This window comes from Chlorocebus sabaeus, chromosome 25 (assembly GCF_047675955.1).
Source record: "Chlorocebus sabaeus isolate Y175 chromosome 25, mChlSab1.0.hap1, whole genome shotgun sequence".
In the NCBI taxonomy this organism is placed as follows: Eukaryota; Metazoa; Chordata; class Mammalia; order Primates; family Cercopithecidae; genus Chlorocebus; species Chlorocebus sabaeus.
In genome coordinates this window covers 79810153-79830233 of record NC_132928.1, presented here as the reverse complement: position 1 = coordinate 79830233, position 20081 = coordinate 79810153, and the positions used below count along the sequence as shown (strand labels likewise).

At 39.0% G+C, this 20081-nt stretch overlaps 1 protein-coding gene across 3 annotated transcripts in view; it reads right to left on the bottom strand.

Moving 5' to 3' along the window:
• The window catches only part of EXO1 (exonuclease 1), a 41688-nt gene that overhangs the window by 16812 nt on the left and 4795 nt on the right, over positions 1 to 20081 (bottom strand). For 2 of the 3 annotated variants that reach the window (XM_007989942.3, XM_007989943.3), the window contains exons 5-11: positions 19528 to 19651; positions 16951 to 17088; positions 15730 to 15942; positions 13753 to 13940; positions 12958 to 13054; positions 7506 to 7728; positions 2100 to 2346 (exon numbers count right to left, since the gene is read on the bottom strand). In XM_007989942.3, the coding sequence (XP_007988133.3) occupies positions 2100 to 2346; positions 7506 to 7728; positions 12958 to 13054; positions 13753 to 13940; positions 15730 to 15942; positions 16951 to 17088; positions 19528 to 19651 (1230 nt within the window). The remainder of the gene's footprint in view (positions 1 to 2099; positions 2347 to 7505; positions 7729 to 12957; positions 13055 to 13752; positions 13941 to 15729; positions 15943 to 16950; positions 17089 to 19527; positions 19652 to 20081) is intronic. The other variant, XM_007989945.3, reaches the window with a different exon arrangement.

The window sequence follows — 20081 nt, the reverse complement described above, 5'->3', positions numbered from 1 at the left end:
GGCAACAGCCCACCTGATCCTTGGGCCCCACCTGTGGCCCTCTTGAACCCACTCTTCACGGGCACTCAGAATGGCTGACCTAAAACAGAGATCAAATCATACACCACCTCCCCTGACTAAAACCCTCTCCAAGTTTCTTTTCTTTTCTTTTCTTTTTTTCTGGAGACAGAGTCTTGCTCTGTCTCACCCAGGCCGGACTGCAGTGGCGTGATGGTTCACTGCAACCTCCTCCCGGGTTCAAGCAATTCTCGTGTCTCAGCCTCCCAAGTAGCTGGGACTACAGGTGCACACCACCACGTCCAGCTAATTTTTGTACTTTTAGTAAGGACAGGGTTTCACCATTTCGTCAGGCTAGTCTCAAACTCCACCCACCTCGGCCTCCCAAAGTGCTGGGATTATAGGCATCAGCCACCATGCCCGGCGACCCTCTCAATGTTTCTATCGCCTCTAAAGAAGACTAAAAGTTCCCACATTGGCATACAAGCCTTCAGTGAATGGTCTCCTGCCTATTTCTGCCCCCCTCACCAGCCACTTTTCCCCAGTTTGAATTCTGGCAGAGGTCATCACAGCACTGATGGACAGCAAGGAGTTGTCCTGGGCCCCATGCTGCTCCCCATCTTTACACCTTTCCTCAAGCCTTCTGACTGTACTGGGAAGGCACTTGGCACTGGTCTTTGCCTGCTTCACCTGTCATTTAAACCTAGGCAGGGACACCCAACACTCATCCCTTCCCTCTCACCCTTTCCAACCACTGCCCCAGCATTAGATGCCCCTTGAATGCCCTCAAAACACTGTATTCATGCCTTTATCTCTGTACTCACCATACTGTATGGAAAGATTTTTGTTTATGTATTTATTTTTCCAACTGAACTACAAGCTTCTGGAAAACAAAAACTGTCTTTCTCATTTGTGAACTATAGCACCTGGCATGGTATCAGGTTCTCAATTAATATTACAGCTCCAGTCATCTACATTAAAATATATTTCTGAAAATACTTTGCAAAATTGTATTAAGCCCTCAAAGAAACAAAAAAAGTAGAAAAAAAAGGGGGGGAAGGGAACTCCGCAAAAAACAGAATGTCTGTAATGCAAAATTAATAATAGGGGCTACAATCCTCTTTTATTCTGATTCTGTACAGAGAGATTACAAAAGTACTAGAAGTTAAAGGGGTTTATGTCAGAACTAAGACAATACATGATAAAACTGTAATCAGATTAAGGCAGGGTCTACACCTGCTTCCCTCTAGACTCAATGCTTATTCAAGGCTCATCATCACTGGTCACTAGAGAAATGCAAATCAAAACCATAACGAGATACCATCTCACGCCAGTTACAATGGGAATCATTAAAAAGTCAGGAAACAACAGATGCTGGAGAGGATGTGGAGAAATAGGAATGCTTTTACACTGTTGGTGGGAGTGTACATTAGTTCAACCATTGTGGAAGACAGTGTGGCAACTCCTCAAGGATCTAGAACTAGAAATACCATTTGACCCAGCAATCCCATTACTGGCCATATACCCAAAGGATTACAAATCATTCTACTATAAAGACACATGAACACGTATGTTTATTGCATCACTATTTACAATAGCAAAGACTTGGAACCAACCCAAATGCCCATCAGTGATAGACTGGATACAGAAAATGTGGCACATATACACCACGGAATACTATGCAGTCATAAAAAAGGATGAGTTCACGTCCTTTGCAGGGACGTGGATGAAGCTGGAAACCATCATTCTCAGCAAACTAACACATGAATAGAAAACCAAACACTGCATGTTCTCACTTATAAGTGGGAATTGAACAATGAGAACGCATGGACACAGGGAGGGGAACATCACACACCCCGGCCTGTCGGGGGATGGAGGGCTAGGGGAGGGATAACATTGGGAGAAATAAATACCTAATGTAGGTGACGAGTTGGTGGGTGCAGCAAACCACCATGGCACGTGTATACCCATGCAACAAAACTGCACGTTCTGCACATGTACCCCAGAACTTAATGTATAATAAATTAATTTTAAAAAAAGACAAAATAAATACCAACAGAGTACATAATACAACAGACAACATTCTGGAGACATAACTATACCTGCTTCTGGTCCCTGGAACCACAACTGCACCACTTTCTTCATTTTTCCTTTGTAAAAATGTTGCGAATTTATTTCTCGTTCTAGGTGGAGTGCTTACGCTCTTTTTGTTAGTAGGTCCATTTACCAGGTCAGGCACAAACACTTCAGAAGAGCTCAATGACTTATTGTCTTCATAGCTATTTCTCTTGGTCTTCTTTGTAAATGAAAGAGAATACTGACTCAACAGGTCATCTTCTGACAACTCTTCTAAATAAAAACAAAATTATCTATAAATCTTTGTTTCACATGTACTTAGAGATTTGGCCTTAACTTCAGTCCACATCACATTGTCCTAAAAATAAGGACTTACTTTTTTTTTAAAAAACTATGCCTCATTAAAGAAAACATAAGGATAAGGATGATTCAAAAAAATTCCCTTAGCTCCGTTTTATAATTTCACACGTTAGTTTAAGATTTAATAACAGCTGTTTATACAATTTCACGTTAAAATTACCCAAATCAAAATTTCAGAGCATAATCCTGTGTGGCGATCTATTCATTATACTAAGGGTCTAATTTTGAATATAAAAAATTCTCCAGGAAAATTTATATGTAAATATATGGTTAATGATCAGTCGTTAAAATGTTCCAGTAAAACCAGCAGCTATTGATACATACGGTTTATGTGTTCTGGGTTTTGATGTATATTGTGACTGTCAAATAGTCCTAAGTAATTTGTGCTGTAGCTCTGATCCTCATTACTTCACTATGAGGCCCAAGAAGATTGCTGTGTGTCAAATATATTCTGTGGTACTAAAATAAATCATAAGACTAACAACAAAAGTTTAAAGTCTGAGATAGGTAAGTACATAGAGTCAGCACTAAGGTTCTTTGAATCGCTTTGACTGATTCTGAGTCTGTACAGCTTCTTCTTCACAGAGGTGTAAGTGCACACTACCGTAATCTTTGTGAAGTTGATAAGATAGGTTGGGGCTACCAAGATACCAGAAACAAGATGTCTCATATTTTTAAGGCACAGATTTTTGAAAAGCTGTATCAGCAAATTAGACGTCGATTCCTGGCAAAAGTGAAATCTGTTTATTATGCAGGGAATTGTGAGTCCTTGCAGAAGAAGAAAAACAAGTGTTCCAGGCTCCCCAACAAGGCTTTCAGAAGCCACACCAGATTAACCTCATTTTTTTTTTTTTTGTCAGTCAGGTTATTAGCATAGCTGTTTGGGGACTCCATAAGTTAAGCATGTCTTGAATTTGGCAAGACACTTGGGTGTCCCTCGCATCATCCTAGCAGACGATGCAAGGCGCTATCTGCTGTATATTAGTTATGGGGATTTGCAGCAAGTTGCATAGGCCTAGAAGACTATTACTGGCAACTGTCAGTCAAAAGGAAGTCTGTCTCATATGCTCCAGATTTCTGTACTTGCTCTGATTCAGTTAAAACATTATAAAAGCAGACATACTGCAACCAAAACTTTTAGACTCATCCATTTCCAGATGACATAGATAATACCCATTTGTTAGAAAATACAAAGATTCAAACAAAAAAAATCAGCAGGCAGAACAATGAACTAAAATGAATTAAGATTATTGTAAGAGGAATGAGTTAACCCACATTTAAGTTTAAAATGTAACTAGACCTGGCTTAACAGCAACTGGCAAATATCAATTATCAACTCAGCAAATTCCAGCAAAATGCCAGATTGCAAGAATGTGAATACAATCTTAGTTTGCAATAATAAAAGCACAGAACTGAAATAGTGCCACAATTCTAAATATTTAGTCTGTGGTAAGCAGACCACATTTCAATAATCATACTCACTTTAACAATTATGCTATTATTAAAAACCTGTATTAGATCCAGAGCACAACCTGAATGTCCAAGGAACATAAGAGCCTGGAAGAGAAATTTAGGAGTGCCACAACGGCTATCTCTAAATCATCTGAGGGGCTGGTACCTAAAATAGGAACTAAACTTGCTCTAGTTCTTTTGTTTTGTTTTTGTGTTTGTGAGTGTAGAAAGGGGATAAAACCTATTGATAAGTTGTAGTTATAAAAAAGTAGACTTAGTCTGACATAAAGAGCTTGTAAACTTGCTGATAGTGAGCTATCTACATAAAATGGACAGCATATCTTGAACGTAGCAGAAGAAAACGAAACAACATGTACAGGCCAGGCGAGGTGGCTCACACCCGTATTCCCAGCACTTTGGGAGGCTGAGACAGGTGGATCATGATGTCAGGAGTTCAAGACCAGCCTGGCCAACATGGTGAAACCCTATCTCTACTAAAAATACAAAAATTAGCCAGGTGTGGCAGTGGATGCTTGTATCCCGGCTACTTGGGAGGCTGAGGTAGAGAATTCCTTGAACCCAGGAGGTGGAGGCTGCAGTGAGCTGAGAACACGCCACTGCACTCCAGCCTGGGTGACACAGGCCACACTCTGTCGAAAGAAAGAAAAGAAAGAAAGAAAGAAAGAAAAGAAAGAAAAGAAAGAAAAGAAAGAAAGAAAGAGAAAGAAAGAAAGAACATGTATGTACAGTGTACTTCTATAACAAGTATATATTATCTTATATAACATACACAAAAACCTTTTATTTCATATGAAGAAACAAAGGTTCAGAGATAATTATCATGAAAATCATTTAGGTTCATAAGGAATCAGGATATTTCAGCTGAATATGTATAATCTATATTTAAATTTGAAAAATAAAAGCATGAATTAAAATCTGCAAGTCTTTATTTTAATTGTTGCTATTTCATTCACTGATGTAGATGTCTGAGGGAAGGAAGTTAAGAGAGAAGGAAGCAATTATAATCATTCTTTCCATGTTAAACATCCTCTATGGTGAAAATATTCCCATGTTTCCCCAATACCTAGTATATTACTCTCAGCACTTCTGTTCAATATTGTACTAGAGATTCTAGTTTCCTTTCCCCATTTAATTGTCTTGGCACATCTGTTCAAAATCAGCTGACCACATATGTGGATCTTTTTCTGAACTCTATTATTCTGCAGCAAAGCTCTCCTTACCTATCTTTACATCAGACACACTATTACATCACACACTGTGGTTTACAGGAAATCCTGAAGTCAGGCAGTTCAGAAGAAAACAAGCTTAGATTCCTATACTAAGAAAAATAAATAAAAGGTATTTAAACTGGAAAAGGAGAAGAAAGATTATCTTTATTCGCAGGAGACATAGTCATTTATATAGAAAATACTATGTATTCCACAAAAGAGATACTAGAACTAATATGTGATGTGAGCAAGGTTGCAAATATATGATTAATGTACAAAAATCAACGGTATTTCTATATACCATCAATTAACAACTAGAAAACAAAACAAAACTGAAAACACTATTTACAGCAGCATCAAAAATCTAATATATAAAGATAAATTTGACAACAGATATGTTAAGATCTGTACAATGAAAACTACAAAGCATTAAAGACTTAAATGAATGAATCAGAAAACTCAGTATTGTTAAAATGTCAACTTTCTCCAAATTGATGTATGGATTCAACTAAATCTCAATAGACTTTTTATTTTTATTTTTTATCTGTTTTGAGACAGTGTCTTATTCTGTCACTCAGGCTGGGGCACAGTGATGTGACCATGGCTCACTGCAGCCTCGAACTCCGAGGCTCAAGTGATCCTCCCACCTCACGGGACTACAGACATGCATCACCATATTCGGCTAGTTTTTTTTTTTTTTTTTTTTTTTTGCACGACGGAGTCTCGCTCTGTCGCCCAGGCTGGAGTGCAGTGGCCGGATCTCAGCTCACTGCAAGCTCCGCCTCCCGGGTTTACGCCATTCTCCTGCCTCAGCCTCCCGAGTAGCTGGGACTACGGGCGCCCGCCACCTCGCCGGGCTAGTTTTTTAATACTTTTTAGTAGAGACGGGGTTTCACCGTGTTCGCCAGGATGGTCTCGATCTCCTGACCTCGTGATCCGCCCGTCTCGGCCTCCCAAAGTGCTGGGATTACAGGTTTGAGCCACCGCGCCCGGCCTCGGCTAATTTTTTAAAAATTTCTTTTGTTTTTATTTTTTGTTTTACGATAATGTATTCTGAATTAGTAAGACGCTTTGAGCAGGGAAGCTGCAGCTTTGGAGAATAACCAGCTAACAGCTTTCTTAATTTCCTCTGCCTTCCAGGTTCAAGTGATTCCCCTGTCTCAGCCTCATAAGTAGCTGGGATTACAGATGTGTGCCACCATGCCTGGCTAATTTTTTGTATTTTTAGTAGAGATGAAGTTTTGCCATGTTGGCCAGGCTGGTCTTGGAGCACCTGATCTCAAGTGATCTGCCTGCCTCGGCCTCCCAAAGTGCTGGGATTACAGGTGTGAACCACTGCACCTGGCCTTAAAAATTTTTTTTTAGAGACAGGGTCTCAGTACGTTGCCAAGCCTGGTCTTGAACTCCCGGGCTCAAGCAATCCACCTGCCTTGGCCTCCCAAAATGTTGCAGTTAAGTAGGTGCAAACCACTATGCCTGGCCTTTTTTTTTTTTTTAATAGAAATTAAAAAGCTAAATTCTAAAATGTACATGGAAATGTGAAAAACACAGAATGGCTAAAACAGCTTTTCAAAAGAAAACAAACTTAAGAGACCTACGCTGTCCCACTTCAAGATTTCCTATAAAGCCACAGTAATCAAAAGTTTGTCTGATGTAAAGATAGATATGGAGAGCAATGGTGTAGAATAACAGAGTTCAGAAAAAGATCCACATATATGTGGTCAGCTGATTTTAAGCAGATGTGCCAAGGGAATTAAACGGGGAAAGGAAAACTTTTTAACAAAGGGTACTGGAACAATTGGACAGCCATATATACAAGGTAAAAAAAAGCCATAATCCTTACATCACATATTTAAAAAAAAAACTAACTCAAAATGGCTCACAGGCTAAAACTGTAAAATGTAAGAGCTAAAACTAATGATGATGCTTGGCTGTGTCCCCACCCAAATCTCATCTTGAATTGTATCTCCCATAATTCCTATGTGTTGTGGGAGGGGCCTGGTGGGAGGTAACTGAATCGTAGTGGCTGTTTCCCCCATACTGTTCTCATGGTAGTGAAAAAGTCTCATGAGATCTGATGGTTTTATGAGGGGAAACCCCTTTCACTGGGCTCTCACTCTTCTCGTTTGCCACCATGTGAGACGTGCCTTTCACCTTCCACCATAATTGTGAGGCCTCCCCAGTCACATGGAACTGTGCGTCCATTAAACCTCTTTCTATTGCAAATTGCCCAGTCTCAGGTATGTCTTTATCAGCAGGGTGAAAATGGACTAATACAACCATAAAACTTCTAGAAGAAAACAGGAGAAAATCTTCACGACTTTACATTGGGCAATGATTTCTTAAATATGACCGATATTCACCAGCATTTTAAAAAACTGAAATACGTACCACTTCTTGGTCTTTTCACAATGGATGATTTCCTTGGGAGATTTAACCTTTTAGTACTAATCACTCGTTCTACTCCCACAGTACTCGGATTTTCCTTCAATCGTGGGGCATCTGAAACAATACCCGACTCTGGTCTGGGAGAGTAATTCCTATGCCAAATGCTAACATTAGCTGACTTTTGACATGTTTTGTCATCCCAACTACGACTTCTTGAATGAGCAGGCTAGAAAAGGAAAAGGAAAAAGGTTATTTGCAGAAAGAAAATAATCCATTTATTTCATTCTGTATCAACATAAATTATAAATAAACATCTTAAGTTACCCTTAAAAAGAACAGTTGTTGATGAAACAGCTGTCCTTGAATAACATTTCCTACTTTGCTGGTCCTATACTTTTCCATTAAATGTTTCTTATATTCCTAGGCCTGTTTTTCTTCTGATGAGAGTCAAGCAACTTTGTTAGCTCATTTCAAAAAAAAAAAAAAATCAAGAGCGTGAGCAGGTGTAGAAAAAAAGATTAAAAGCAAACAAATAAATAAAAATCTTCCTAATACAAATGGTGCAAAACATAAGACTGCAACTGAAGAAATGTGGTCAGGAAAAAAGTGTCTTTAAAATGGAAAGCAGCCAGGCATGGTGGCTCATGCCTACAATCCCTTCATTTTGGGAGGCCGAGGCAGGCAGATCACTTGAGGTCAGGAGCTTGAGACTAGCCTGGCCAACACTTTGAAACCTTGCCACTACAAAAACTAGCCAGGTGTGGTGGCGCGCACCTCTAATCCCAGCTACTTGGGAGGCTGAGGCAGGAGAATCACTTGAACCCAGATGGTGGAGGTTGCAGTGAGCCGAGAGGGAGACTCCATTTCAAAAAAAAAAATAAGTTATTCACAATTACTACATATTTTGGAAGACAAGGATCTAAGAGGATGTCAATGATACTCTAATAGAGAAGGACAGCGAAAGGGAAAAAATTAGCAAAGATATAAAAAAAATCATTACAATCCCACCTGACAAAAATCCCACATGAACTCAGAATCTAATCTAAGCCTTTCACTTAAAGAAAGGGAAAAATAAAAATAAATAAAACAGATGACATTATTCAGAATACCCTTTGAGAATTAATAAGGAAGGTAATTTAATTGAGGGAATGAATATAAAAAAATAGCTTTATCAGTATGGCTCATGGCATTAGATCCCACTGATGGTTTTACTAAATAAAAGAGAAATAGACAAGTAGAAAACCAGACTGGGAAAAATAAATTTTAGATTAAAAAAATTCATTTGGTGTACAATTATGGTTCCTACAGAAATTTCTCTGAGAAGGATAAAAATCTGACAGGGATTTGAGCTGATGAAGGATGGCCATCTTAGCGTTCCGTAACATTGCCATTGGTAATGGGACATACTCAACATAGCCAACTATTTTTGAGTTTCTGAGACAAAGGAAAAGCTTAAGAATCATTCTTAATGAAATTATAGGCTGGGTGTGGTGGCTCACACTTGTAATCCTAGCACTTTGGGAGGCTGAGGTGGGCGGATCACCTGAGGTCAGTTCAAGACCAGCCTGGCTAATATGGTGAAACCCCATCTCTACTGAAAATACAAAAATCAGTTGGGCGTGGTGCCACACGCTTGTAATTCTAGCTACTTGGGAGTCTGCGGCAGGAGAATCACTTGAAACTCAGAGGCAGAGGTTGCAGTGAGCTAAAATCATGCCACTGCGCTCCAGCCTGGGTGACAGAGCGAGACTCCAACTCAAAAACAAAAAAATTACACTGCTGTGGCCAGGTGTGGTGGCTCCACATGTGTGACCTCAGCAGTTTTGGAGGCCAAGGCAGAATGACTGCTTCAGGCCAGGAGTTCAAGACTAGCCTGGGCAACATAGCGAGACCCCACAGACACACACACAAAATCAGCCAGGCATAGTGGCATGTGCCTGCAGTTGCAGCTACTCAGGAGGCTTGATGCCAGTTACTGAAGATCGCTTGAGCCCAGGAGCTTTGATGGTGCCACTGCACTCCAGCCTGGAGGACAGAGAAAGAGACCCTGCCTCAAATAAAAAAAAAGAAAGAAAGAAAGAAATGACAAATACTATCAATAGTTCAGGTGTGTAAAGATAGGACTTTTCAGTCTCCTTCTTTCCATAATCATTCCTCAAAACAATAAGAATAAGAAACATAAACTTCATCTGCAATAAAATTAGGAGATAATCTGTAACTTCTAAACCACAGTGAAGAGAGAATATAGGTGGAAGACATTAAAAGACTTTGTTGGCAGAAGAGAATATCAAAGAGAAGCCAATTCCACCTACAGAAACCTGGAGAAAGGCTTGAGAATTAAAGCCTGGGAATTACAAAGCCCCTGGTGGGGGGATAACTCACTAAAGAGAGGAGTATTTGACCCCTTGTCCCCATCTCCAACCTGACCACACAGTCAAGTCAACAAACATCTACTTGCCTCCAGAACTAGAACAATTGAAACCCACAAAGAGTAACAGACTCTGTAGCAGGCATTTCTGAAGGTAGAGAGATTCATTTGTCTGAAAACAGAGATGAAACAAAAGGCTAAATATTGAATGGCAAGGAACCATGCATGCTACCCTTTCCTGGTCTGTCCCAACTCTCCCTATCCTGCTCTCAAAATACAGCCAGCCAAAGTTTAGACACCCTCGGCAGACATCTCTTTTTGGAAAAACGTAACTGTGCAGAGAACATTCCAACATTGGAGAATTCACAAATCAAATCTAATGTGTTACCAACCACATCACCCGAGAATGAAGTCCAACATCAGAAGCCCCACTCACTCACACAGTGCTCCCCAGGAGCTTTTCGGGGCCCCTTCGAATATGGCTGCACAGAAGTTTCCACCATGAGGGAGGAAATATCAACACTGGAGAAAAGTACACAGCAGTTACAGAGAGTGGAAGAAAACTCAAAACATTATCATATTCGGAGAGAAAGGTAAGAGATGACATCCAAATCTTCAAAAAACAATTAGAGTCCCTAGATATAAAAATATGATAGAAGTAAACAATTCAACAAAATTTCCTGCACTGATAGAACAGCTCTGTGTTGTCCAGTGTTAGCCACTAAGCACTTGAAAGGTGGCTACTCTAACTTTAGAACTAAAATAGCAATTTTATTTAATTTTAACAAATTTAAATAGCCACACACGGCCAGTGGCTACCATATTAGACGGGGCAAGGCGAGAAAATAGGGAAATGGCAACCTGAGTGGAAGTTTTACGTAACTGAAGTTGATAAAGTTCATTTTTAGTGTTGTTATGGATTTGTGCTCTCTTGGTAGGCCTGGCTTATTTCTGCTTACAGTAATGGTTACTTTCAGTGCTCAATGGATCACCAGTTTGTTAGGGGTCATTTTTTCCAGGCTTACTTCTTTTTTTCTCAAGATCTGGTTCCTTTACATGGTAAACACTAAGACATTCTTAGTCCATCCATAATGAACAATCTAAGAATTCCCTTAATATATCACTTTTTCTACATACACTGCTTTTGTGTTTTTTAGCCTGAAATCACTCACCCATCTTGAAAAACTCTACTAATCCTTGCAAACTGAGGATACACATCAGTTTCTCCTTGAGCAGACAGTAGAGAGCTTGGTTTGGAATCACAGCTTCCCTATTTATTAAAATGGTGAGCTGGGAAAGTTACTTAAGTGTCTTCTAGCTGTTTCCTCATCTGTAAAATGAGAACGGTGGGGACTTCAGAGGCTTTCTGAAGAGTAAATGAGTTACTATGTCTAAGGTGCTTAAAAGAGCAGCTGGAACACAGTAAATGCTCAGAAAATGTTTGCCATTATTATTATGAAGCATTCTCTTAGGTGGAGTGAGGGACATGCTTTTTGTTTCCACAGAGCCTAGAACACATCTTTAGTATAGCACTTACCCCATTTCTCTCCACAGAATCATATCTCCTTCCTATTTAGGCAATGGGCATTTGACCGGCAAGAATCTTACTTTTCCTGTATTTCTTATTTTTCTTCATATTCCAGAACCCTAGCTAACCTAATTACATTGTTTCGGTGCTTGATAAATGTTTAGTAAAGCAATAAAGTAGTGAGCAAGAATTAAACTGGAAGCTTGGGGAAAGAAGCAAATGTTAACCAGAAGGACAACTCAAAGAGGCAAGAGGTTGTAGCAACAAAATGGAAGCCAAAGTTTATTTCCAAGTTTTCCAGTGTGAGACCTATAGGTGACACTCATTCACTTAACATATAAACATAGTAAACATCATACAGCAGTGAGGACCACCAAGTTCTGCCTTTATGAAGACTACATTCTATTGCAAAGAATCAGAAAAGAATAGAAGCATAATGTTGTACAGTAATAACTGCTAAGTAGAAACATAAAAGATAAATGTGATTAAAAGTGGATTAAAAACATGAAGAGTTTAGTTTTGCCTATGAATAGACTTGAGGAAATCAGAGCTGCAAGAGACAGTGAGAATTCTGTGGTTGGTGTACAGGAAAGAGACTGGAGTAAAGATGGAGATGTGAGTTCTTTACGTAAATGGGATTAAAGCCCTATGGATTTACCTAAGGAAGAAATGTAAACAGAGAGGAAAAGAGGAGATGTAATAGAAAGGTAACCAGAGAAGAAAAGAGAACAGAGGATAAACAGGAATACAAAGAGAAAGAGAATGATGGGAGATAGTATCTTAAGGAATACATACAACCGAAGAAGCAGAAGAAAACAGCAAATTGTGGCCAGGCGCGGTGGTTCGTGCCTGTAATCCCAGCACTTTGGGAGACCAAGGCAGGTGGATCATCTGAGGTTGGGAGTTCCAGACCAGCCAGGGCAAAATAGAGAAACCACATCTCTACTAAAAATACAAAATTAGCCGGGCGTGGTGGTGCATGCCTGTAATCCCAGCTACTCGGGAGGCTGAGGCAGAATAGCTTGAACCTGGGAGGTGGAGGTTGTGGTGAGCTGAGATCATACCACTGCACTCCAGCCTGAGCAACAAGAGTGAAACGCTGTCTCAAAAAAAAAAAAAGAAAAGAAAAGAGCAAATCGTTTAAAGAAACAGCAGGGCATGCATTAAACATTTGTTAAATTGTGCATGGATGAAAAACCAGCTTTAACTCCCGAGCATTCCTAGCTTTAGGTCTTCAATAAAGTCAAATGCCACAGAAGCTGAACGGAGTGAGATGAGAAAAACAGGCATCAAATGCTTGGTATAGTCAAAGAAATGCTCAAGGAAGGGTTTGATAATAAATAACAGTCACTTCTTTAATTTTAAAAAATTAACCAATATCCCTACGCTCTAATACATGTAATTTCTCTAGGATCAAGTTGTTTTTAATGTACACTCTGCACAGAGCCTGGATACAGAAACGCTTAAAAGACGCTTTAGTGTATGAAGATTTGCCTTTCATCACAGCTCTTGAGACATAACTAAAATGTGTTTTCATAGAGTGGTCATCAAAACGTTACCATAGCAGTGTCCGGATTGTAGTCATCGATCTGTTCAAAAGTATTTATATCTTTATTTCCAAGTGCTATTTGAAGAGCTATGGAATCATCAACATATCTAGGTTAGTAAGATTAAGGGAAAAGGTATTTATTAACAACCAACCAAATGATACTAAACTTAGATGGGAAAATGTTGTCTATTGTCACAGAAAATCCATACGTTTATGACTTAGATGGAGTCTCGTTACTTTACGCATCAGCACCACGGAAAGCGAAGACACAGTTTGCTAGTCCCTATCTGTCCCTGCAGGAGTTGGTATCTTCTGACGAGGGCCCATGCCATCATGACTCCTCCCTTTCAAGGGAAACAGAGGGGAAAGTCCTAGCCACCACCTAAGTGACTCAGGGCTCCGAATCAGCCTGCAGGCACATGGCCGGTGGCTATGGGAAGGGCATCCTCTCCTGGTGCACTCAAATGCCCAGAATGCTCCTCCTGATAAGTCGAGCTTGCTTGCCACGAGGAGGTCCTCTCAAGAGCCACCTTTGGAATGTGTACCGTAAGTGATGGACCCTGTGTATGCTCCTGTCAGTCAATCTAAGGAGAATGCATAGCGGATAAGCCTTCGGTTTATGAACACAAAGTTGTTCTACATTTTTACTAGCATGGTAATTTAAATGAACAATATACAGATTTCACTATAAAAAAAGGCAAAAAATAATTTGGAAGCTTTTTACTAAATGCCTCACAAAAAATATCACCATAAAAATATTGAAGAAAAATACTCAAATTCTACCATTCTGGTTCAGAAAGGATACTGCCCAGCGTAGCTTAGTGTTTCAGGATCAACATCATCTTCATAGGCGTTCAGAGGAATAAGTTTCCTTTTGATGGGATCAAAAACTAGCTGATAGAGGAAGGTATTGTTGGCCCGAATAAATCCTTTGATGTAATCCTCTGGTACCGTGATATTCATCTTGAGATAATGTCCAATTTTCTTGATAACCTAACAATGCATGCAAAAATATTTTATCTGTAACTAAAGAACAGGGAACATATTATCCTCAAGGCTGACTGATTTACATTACAGGGTCATGAAGAGGGATTGAAACATTCACTGCTTTCATCTACGTTAAAAAATTCCACCAGCTAACACAACCATGTTGTATCACTTAAAATTCTAAGTCTCATAACTAGTATTTTCTTCATTTTTTCTATTACTAATTTGAAGGATAAAAACATACAGTTTTATAATACATCGAGTTTGTGTTTCTAGGTGTAACTCTTGAGATACATTATTCATTCAACTTCAAAGTCCTTTTTATCAAGAAAGGAAAAAACAAAGAACATCCAAAACCTGAGAATTAAAAAAAAATCCAAATACTCCGAGATCATATTTTTAAAACAAGTTGACATTCTGATTTCTGTGACAGTCATGGATGCTTAAAACTGGAAAGGATCCTAAACATTGCACAGGAAATTCATAGATGAAAAAGGGAAGACCCAGAGAACCAAAGGGATCCTGGAGTCACAGGCTAGTTAAGGCATGTGGTCCTATTCCCCCCGGGACACTATCTTCCAACCTAGAGATCTTTCCATTACATTACATCACTCTTAGCCCTGAGGACTCATGCCTTGTACTCTTGGAAACAGAAAAATGGAATTTCTGCTCTGCAAACTGTAAGGGCTTTAGAGAATATCCAAGGGGGAAAATGAGCTTCTTTGATGTTTATTTTTTTTAAGAGAAACTACAAAGTAGTGATGTCCAGAGTCTCAGAATTTTCCAGAGGATATATGACACATGATATCAAATGAGATTTAATGAGGCAGCAGATACAGGTTGGGTACACATTATCCAAAATGCTTGGCACCAAAAGTATTTCAGATTTTGAATTTTTTCAGATTGTGGAATATTTGCATATACACATTATGAGATAACTTGGGGATGGGGCCCAAGTCTAAACATAAAATCCATTTATGTTTCTACACACTGACAGCAAGAGGGTGAAAGAAAAAAACTCCATTTATGTTTCATATAAGCCTTACACACATAGACTGAAGGTAATTTTATACAGTTATTTTAAATAATTTTGTGTAGCCTTCACATGAGATGAGGTGTGGAATTTTTCACTTGCCATGCCAGGACTCAAAAAGTTTTGGATTTTTGAACATTTCAGATTTTTGGATTAGGGATGTTCAACTTGTATACAAACACAGCTGTCTTACTATTAGGTCACATTAAAGAGATCTGCATAAATGCATGATTCCTCTCTCTCATAATTTTTATTTTTCATAAAAGCATGCTATTTATGCTAACATATAATGAGTTTATTATAAAGTTTAAGTGAATTGATAAACATTTAAATTTGTTTTAATTTTTAATTCAGTAAATATCAATAGCTATCGCCTACATAAACAAAAAATATTACCATAAAGAGCTTGAGGAGGGTAAATGGATCTTGAGACCAAAAAGTTTGAGAACCACTACTATAGTTATAGCACAGAAGTCAAAAGACTCTGAGTTTAATTTTACCCTATAATATTTTGCCCTTGAGACTCTTTATACTAGTCTTTATTTTAAAAATCACTACTTTTTGGCCAATTGCAGAAAACATGATTTTCCCAATATATGGTAGTTGCTAAAGCAAAGTTCTAGTGCCTCAGTCATTTGCTCCTTTTAGTAATGTAATATAGGTGATTCACATAACAGAATATTTACATCCATATTCTGATTTATTATTTTATTAAGGAAATGCTTCAGAAACTGAATATGACACTTAGCAATTCACTCTTACCTTTACTATATCTGGATTATTGGCTAGTCTTAGGACTTTGCATGCTTTTGCCAATCCAATCCCACGCAGTGATGAAAGGTAATCACAGCCTGAAAGAATACACATGTAACGAAACTTCTCTTCTGTGAATACATCCCCAAGCTGTCTGCACATTCCTAGCCGAGCTTGATCAATTTCAAGTCCATTTCCAAACTGGTCCATCTTTAAAATCACCTTCAAAAGGAAGGGAACTTGTTAATACCTTCTAGGGCCACTTTTATTTGTCATTATCTAAGCCACTGCAATAATTTTAAGAAATCTTTCTTGTTCTTTACCATAACACTGAAAGAGAGGAGACACAGATAGGCTGATGACTACAAAGTTTACAAATAAATTACGCTGAAGCACAGGATACGACTAGACAAGGCTATACAGCCAGGACTCCATTGTCACAATTCTGGTATAAAGAAAGCTCTTTTTGCATCTCTTTATTTCCTCCTTATGTGACAGGGTTGACATGATAATCAAACAGTAATGAATGCAAAAAACATTTTCTCTTTCTCTGTCACTTGTACCTTTTCAGTAACCTTTTCCCTTATTATTGAAACAATACATGTTTATGGTAGAAAATTTGGAAAATATAGAAATTCAGGAAGAAAGCAAGTCATCCATATTTCCTCATTTATCACTGCAACCTAGCATTAATTAACCTTTTGATAAGAGACCTTTCTAGTCATGAATACAGGCATGAACAAAAATGAGAACATCCTGTAGTTCTGTATCTTAATTCTCCCTAAAGTTTTCCATGAAATAGTTTTATACATAATTCTAAAGAACTGCATCGAAACCCATTAGTACATAAGTTAGTATACCTAACCTAATCAAGAAACATAAAGCATATGTTGTCATTATTAAAAACGGATAGGTCCACATTCTACTAAAGAATTTGCATAAAACAGTAACAAACCCCTCCAACCTTAAGGGCTTACTTTGAAAAAGTATCCAGATTATACAAACATCAAGCAGCAAAACCCTTCTTTTCATTTGAAATAATTATTAACATTATAAAAGTAGATGTCAGTTGCAACTATTCTATTAAAATAATTTATTTTACAAAACTTTTAAAGTATTATAAACATTATAAATTAGAATAATTTCCTGGACAGGAAAAACTTCAGCTTCTTGATTTACACTACTCCTATCTACATAGAAAAGTAATACATAGTAGTCAGAGTTGAGTACCCTTTTACAGCCAAAAGCTAGGAGATCTGAGTCCTCTGTAATTATGGCTTGTACAATTCCCGCTTTGTTAAGATAGGCCAACTGCGCATCAGCTTCGTAGGGAGCCACGAGGCAATCTATGCCCTGAGACCGGGCAGCCTGGAAGAGAATCAAAGTGAATCTCTAGCACTGCATTTGGAAAGTACTAAACAACTTCCTGTTTCAAACCCACTTTGTTACTAGCCTCAGCACACACATGCTAATATTACTTTGAGAAATCATTTCCTTTAAAGTAGAGTTCTTCTACTATAAGTTTCAGTATATGTTGAGCTAATTATATAGCCACTAAGACATTTTTTAAAAATCAATCTATAAAATTTGGAGAAAAGAAATACTGCTACACAGCCAGAGGAAAAAAGAATCCTACAAGTTACACAAGTAATTATTTTATTTTTTGGAGCTAGGTTCTGGCTCTGTCAGCCAGGCTGGAGTGCAGTGGTGCCAGCTGGCAGGGCACGCTGCAGCTTTGACCTCCCAGGCTCTGGGCTCAGGTGATCTTCTCACCGCAGCCTCCCGAGTAGGTGGGACTACAGGTGCATGCCACCATGCCCAGCTAATTTTTTTGTATTTTTTGTGGAGACAAGGTTTTGCCATGTTGTCTAGGCTGGTCTCAAACTCCTGGACACAAGTGATCGACTCGCTTCAGCTTCCCAAAGTGTTGGCATTGCAAGAGTTGAGCCATTGTGCGTGCCCCAATTATTTTATATTATAGAAAGCTTCCATCTTAAGAACGGCTATGTTCCAAAAATATACATCTGTTTGGAGTTTTGAATACATGTTCCCCATCAAAATAACAGGTTGTCCTGTCAGGCTACGAAAGTCAGTGTACTGACATAGTATTGATAAAATTATAGACCATATTCAGCAATGTCTTAGGGGAAAATATATACATGTGTGTGTATATGTATACACACATATACAACCCTCCTCTAATAATATATCTTACATATATATTATAGACTATAGCACTATATTTAAACCAATGCATTATGAAAAAATACTTTTAAAATAACCTTGCTAAGAAAAACAGTCCCTATCATAGCCTCTGTGTCAAAATCTAGCCAGTTGGAACTGGAACTTCCACGTTCTAAATTATGGGAAAATGGTTCCCAAGGCCTGAAGAGAGGCTTTGGGAAGTTAAAAAAAAAAAAAAAAAAAAGGGAAGAAAAAAAGAGGAGGAAAGAGGTATCAAGATCCTGCTGCTATCAATTTTGGTGACAATTTGCAATTTGCTATTCTTCTCATTTATTTTTTCTTTTTTTGTCCAGCAATAGTCCTACTCTCATCCTTTTACACCACTATTTATGTCCAATCAGGGTTTCTCCTCTACTTCCGCACACAATGCAGCTTCTCTTCTCCCGACTACACAGAGCACACATTTCCCTATACATCACACTCTCTCTCTCCCGCATCCCATCCTTTCCTTCTAGCTTGACCCATACAGAAAGAGCCAGAGACTCAAATGACAAAGCCAAAATCGGAACTGTAGTGCCTATTTTAGCTCAGGAACTGGATGTCAGAACTGTAAGCTAGAAAAAGCTGACTCCACCTTTATTATCATACCTTTAACAGGCTGGGCACGGTGGCTCACCCCTGTAATCCGAGCACTTTGGGAGGCCGAGGTGGGCGGATCACCTGAGGTTGGGAGTTCGAGACCAGCGTGACCAAGATGGTGAAACCCGTCTCTACTAAAAACACAAAATTAGCCAGGTGTGGTGGCACATGCCTGTAACCCCAGCTACTTGGGAGGCTGAGGCAGGAGAATCGCTTGAACCCAGGAGGTGGAGGTTGCAGTGAACCGAGATCATGCCATCGCGCTCCAGCCTGGGCAACGAGAGTGAAACTCTGCCTCAAAACAAATGAACGAACAATAAAACCACAACACCTTTACCAAGTAGGCTCTAAAAAGGGGAAAGTGAGGGCTGGGACTGTGGGCACCCTGACACTAAGATGTACAGGAATAAGGAAAGAAGCTGCTACAAGGAGGAGGCGAAAGGGAACAGAAGTCTGTAGGGTGCCTGGGGCAACAAAGCTAAATCACAGATCTGTCATTCAGGAGTGCCAGTTACAGTAAGTGTTGAAGACTATAGGAGAGTTGGGTGAGACCAACGCCTCCAGGAATTTGTTCCTTCCATCTCTTTATTTTTTTATTTTAAATAGAGACAGGGTCTCATCATGTTGCCCAGGATGGTCTCAAACTCCTGAGCTCAAATGATCCTCCTGCCTCAGCGTCCCACAGTGCTGGGATTACAGGTGTGAGCCACCGTGTCTGGCCCTGTTCCTTCCACTGCTTTGGAACAATATGACTAAAGAGAGAGCCTTACTTATGCCTTAGGATTTCTCCTCGGAAATTGTTGAAGTCTTCTCTAACTAATGATGCTGTTCCCTTCTTCTTCTGACATCTGCCCTTTACTTGAAGTTAGGCCTAGAACAATTTTCCACCCTTGATTTTCTTCCTCTCCCGTTAATAAACAAGTTGTAACTAGCTTTGGTGAACCTGCCCATCTGCCCCTTTGTCTTCATTTTCCAGTGGCTTACTTTAATTACTTTGTGGGCCATGGCATGGGTGATATTGACAGACCGGGTGAAACACTCTCGGGCTTCTGAGACTTTGCCCTCACGGAGAAGCTGCTTTCCCTTAAGAAGATTGGCTTGTCGTCTTCTGCAAGGGAAGAACGTTTTTAAATATAAAACATTTAAGACGCTGACTCAAGAAACTGTAACAAAACTATAATTCAAGAAGCTTTCCTAGAATTGAAAAAAGTTTTTGACTCATTAGAAAGTACACACCAGGTCCTTGAGAACATTAACCCAGATGCTTTGGGCTTCTAAGGCAAAAAGAACAAGTGATTTAGAATGATTATATGCACACACACACACAAGATTACCATTACACTTTTCCACAGCAATTCTTTATGCCAAAGAAAATATAGTAACTAAGATACTTTTAAACAAAAGTGATAATAATGTAGCAGATGCATAACATTTAAGGGAATCTGTTCACATACTAGGCTATAAAATAAGCCTCAACAAATTAAAATTTTATTTATTAATTTTTTTTTAGGCCAGGCACAGTGGCTCATGCCTGTAAT